Source organism: Austrofundulus limnaeus, unplaced genomic scaffold (assembly GCF_001266775.1).
Source record: "Austrofundulus limnaeus strain Quisiro unplaced genomic scaffold, Austrofundulus_limnaeus-1.0 Scaffold602, whole genome shotgun sequence".
Taxonomy (NCBI): domain Eukaryota; kingdom Metazoa; phylum Chordata; class Actinopteri; order Cyprinodontiformes; family Rivulidae; genus Austrofundulus; species Austrofundulus limnaeus.
The window spans coordinates 151305-153364 of NW_013953004.1; the positions used below are offsets into that span (position 1 = coordinate 151305).

The 2060-nt window shown below is 42.0% G+C and overlaps 1 protein-coding gene across 1 annotated transcript in view; it reads right to left on the reverse strand.

Annotated features, from left to right (window-relative positions):
- Window positions 1–2060, reverse strand: part of syde1 (synapse defective Rho GTPase homolog 1) — a gene marked incomplete at its 5' end in the record, with an annotated part of 39108 nt that overhangs the window by 29338 nt on the left and 7710 nt on the right. Inside the window, 1 exon segment of the mRNA XM_014026940.1 lies at window positions 811–1924. Coding sequence (XP_013882394.1) covers window positions 811–895 — 85 coding nt within the window.

The following is a 2060-nucleotide window of genomic DNA, read 5'->3' on the forward strand; positions in this document are numbered from 1 at the left end:
GCTCTACAACCTAATGACACATGAAGTGTGTGAAGCTCTACAACCTAATGACACATGAAGTGTGTGAAGCTCTACAACCTAATGACACATGAAGTGTGAAGCTCTACAACCTAATGACACATGAAGTGTGTGGAACTCTACAACCTAATGACACACATGAAGTGTGTGGAACTCTACAACCTAATGACACACATGAAGTGTGTGGAACTCTACAACCTAATGACACACATGAAGTGTGTGGAACTCTACAACCTAATGACACATGAAGTGTGTGGAACTCTACAACCTAATGACACATGAAGTGTGATAAACTCTACAACCTAATGACACATGAAGTGTGTGAAACTCTACAACCTAATGACACATGAAGTGTGTGAAACTCTACAACCTAATGACACATGAAGTGTGAAGCTCTACAACCTAATGACACATGAAGTGTGAAGCTCTACAACCTAATGGCACATGAAGTGTGAATCTCTACAACCTAATGACACATGAAGTGTTCAAAAACTCTACAACCTAATGACACATGAAGTGTGAAGCTCTACAACATAATGACACATGATGTGTGTGGAACTCTACAACCTAATGATACACAGTGTGATAAACTCTACAACCTAAAGAAACATGGAGTGTGATAAACTCTACAACCTAATGACTCAGTGTGTGAAACTCTACAACCTAATGACACACAGTGTGATAAACTCTACAACCTAATGACACATTAGTTGTTAGAAACTGTGAAACTCTCTGAATGAAGGCTCTGATCAGAGTGATGCGTTCACTGACTGATTCTGGTGGAAAACTCACCGCTCACTTTCGGGTCGTTTTTCCTGCGACTCCTGTTTTTGCCTCTGAGCCTGAAGAAAGTCCTCCTCAGCAAATGTTCGGCCATGCTGCGTCTCCTTCTGGTGAGGAGGTAGTGATCCAGCAGGAGATCAGGGAGTCAGTGTTGCTCCTTCATGCTCCTGAGGAGAGCTTTACCCTTGACCATGACACCTTCTCTTCTCCTTCTTCACTGGGAAAGCTGCTCGACAGGAAATGAATTCTTTGCATTCTTTCCCACATTCCCCCCTCAGCTCCTCCTTCCACTCCCCTCCCTCTGCAGAGGGAGTGAGGGCTCCTGGGAAATGTAGTCCACAACAGGTCAAACAGAGCAAAACAATTTGAAGTCTTGGCAAAAAAAACAAACAAAGTTCACGGTTGTTCAGTTCCAGGGTTCCGGCTCTTCACCTTATTTTAACAACAACATCAGACGCTTTTAGTAAAATAATTTTATTTTGAAAAGAGTTTACAGTACAAGCGCTGGAGTAGTAATTTATGTCGGCACAAAATAGTTCTGCGTTCAGTCAAATAAAATGTAAACATTTATAACATTTGCTGGTTGAAAATAGAAATGTAAAAAACAGCAAGACGTTTTGTAAACAGTTAAAGTTACTCCCTCATTATCCGTTTCAGTGCTTTGAACAGACTTGTTTACACCGCAAACATTAACACCACAGAAGAAGAACTTTAATGTTCGGAGATTTCTGTTATAAATAATCCTGAGAGTCCCAAGTTGGGGAATAAATACCTAAATGATAAACTGTGTAATAGCCCTTTACTCACTGCAAAGTGAACATGTCACGAGGTCAGATCAGAGTCAGTGCAAACCAGTCGCACCTGACGGGAACAGGTAGGCCAATCAGAAGTCAGGTGGGCGTGGCATTGAGGTGCTTTTGATGGTTTTGGAAAAACTCCAGCTTCGATTTATTAAGAGTTCTACGAACTCTGTGACGCGACACAAAGGTTCCCGACTGGTCCTGTCAGCGGCAGACGTGTAATTGGACGGTTCCTGATGTTTCCGTGAGGACGGGGCAGATCCTGGTGACTCGTCCCGTACCTTCAGCTGCGGTCACAGACCCATGATGTGGCTGATATGACCCTGAAATCAAAGAGTCGCTTTAAAGACTCAAAGTAAACTTTACCCTGGGCCAATCAGGAAGCACTGCAACAAACTATGGAGAAACATTTAAATCAAAATCAAATAAATAAACAAATATTCCATCAAATAAATAAAC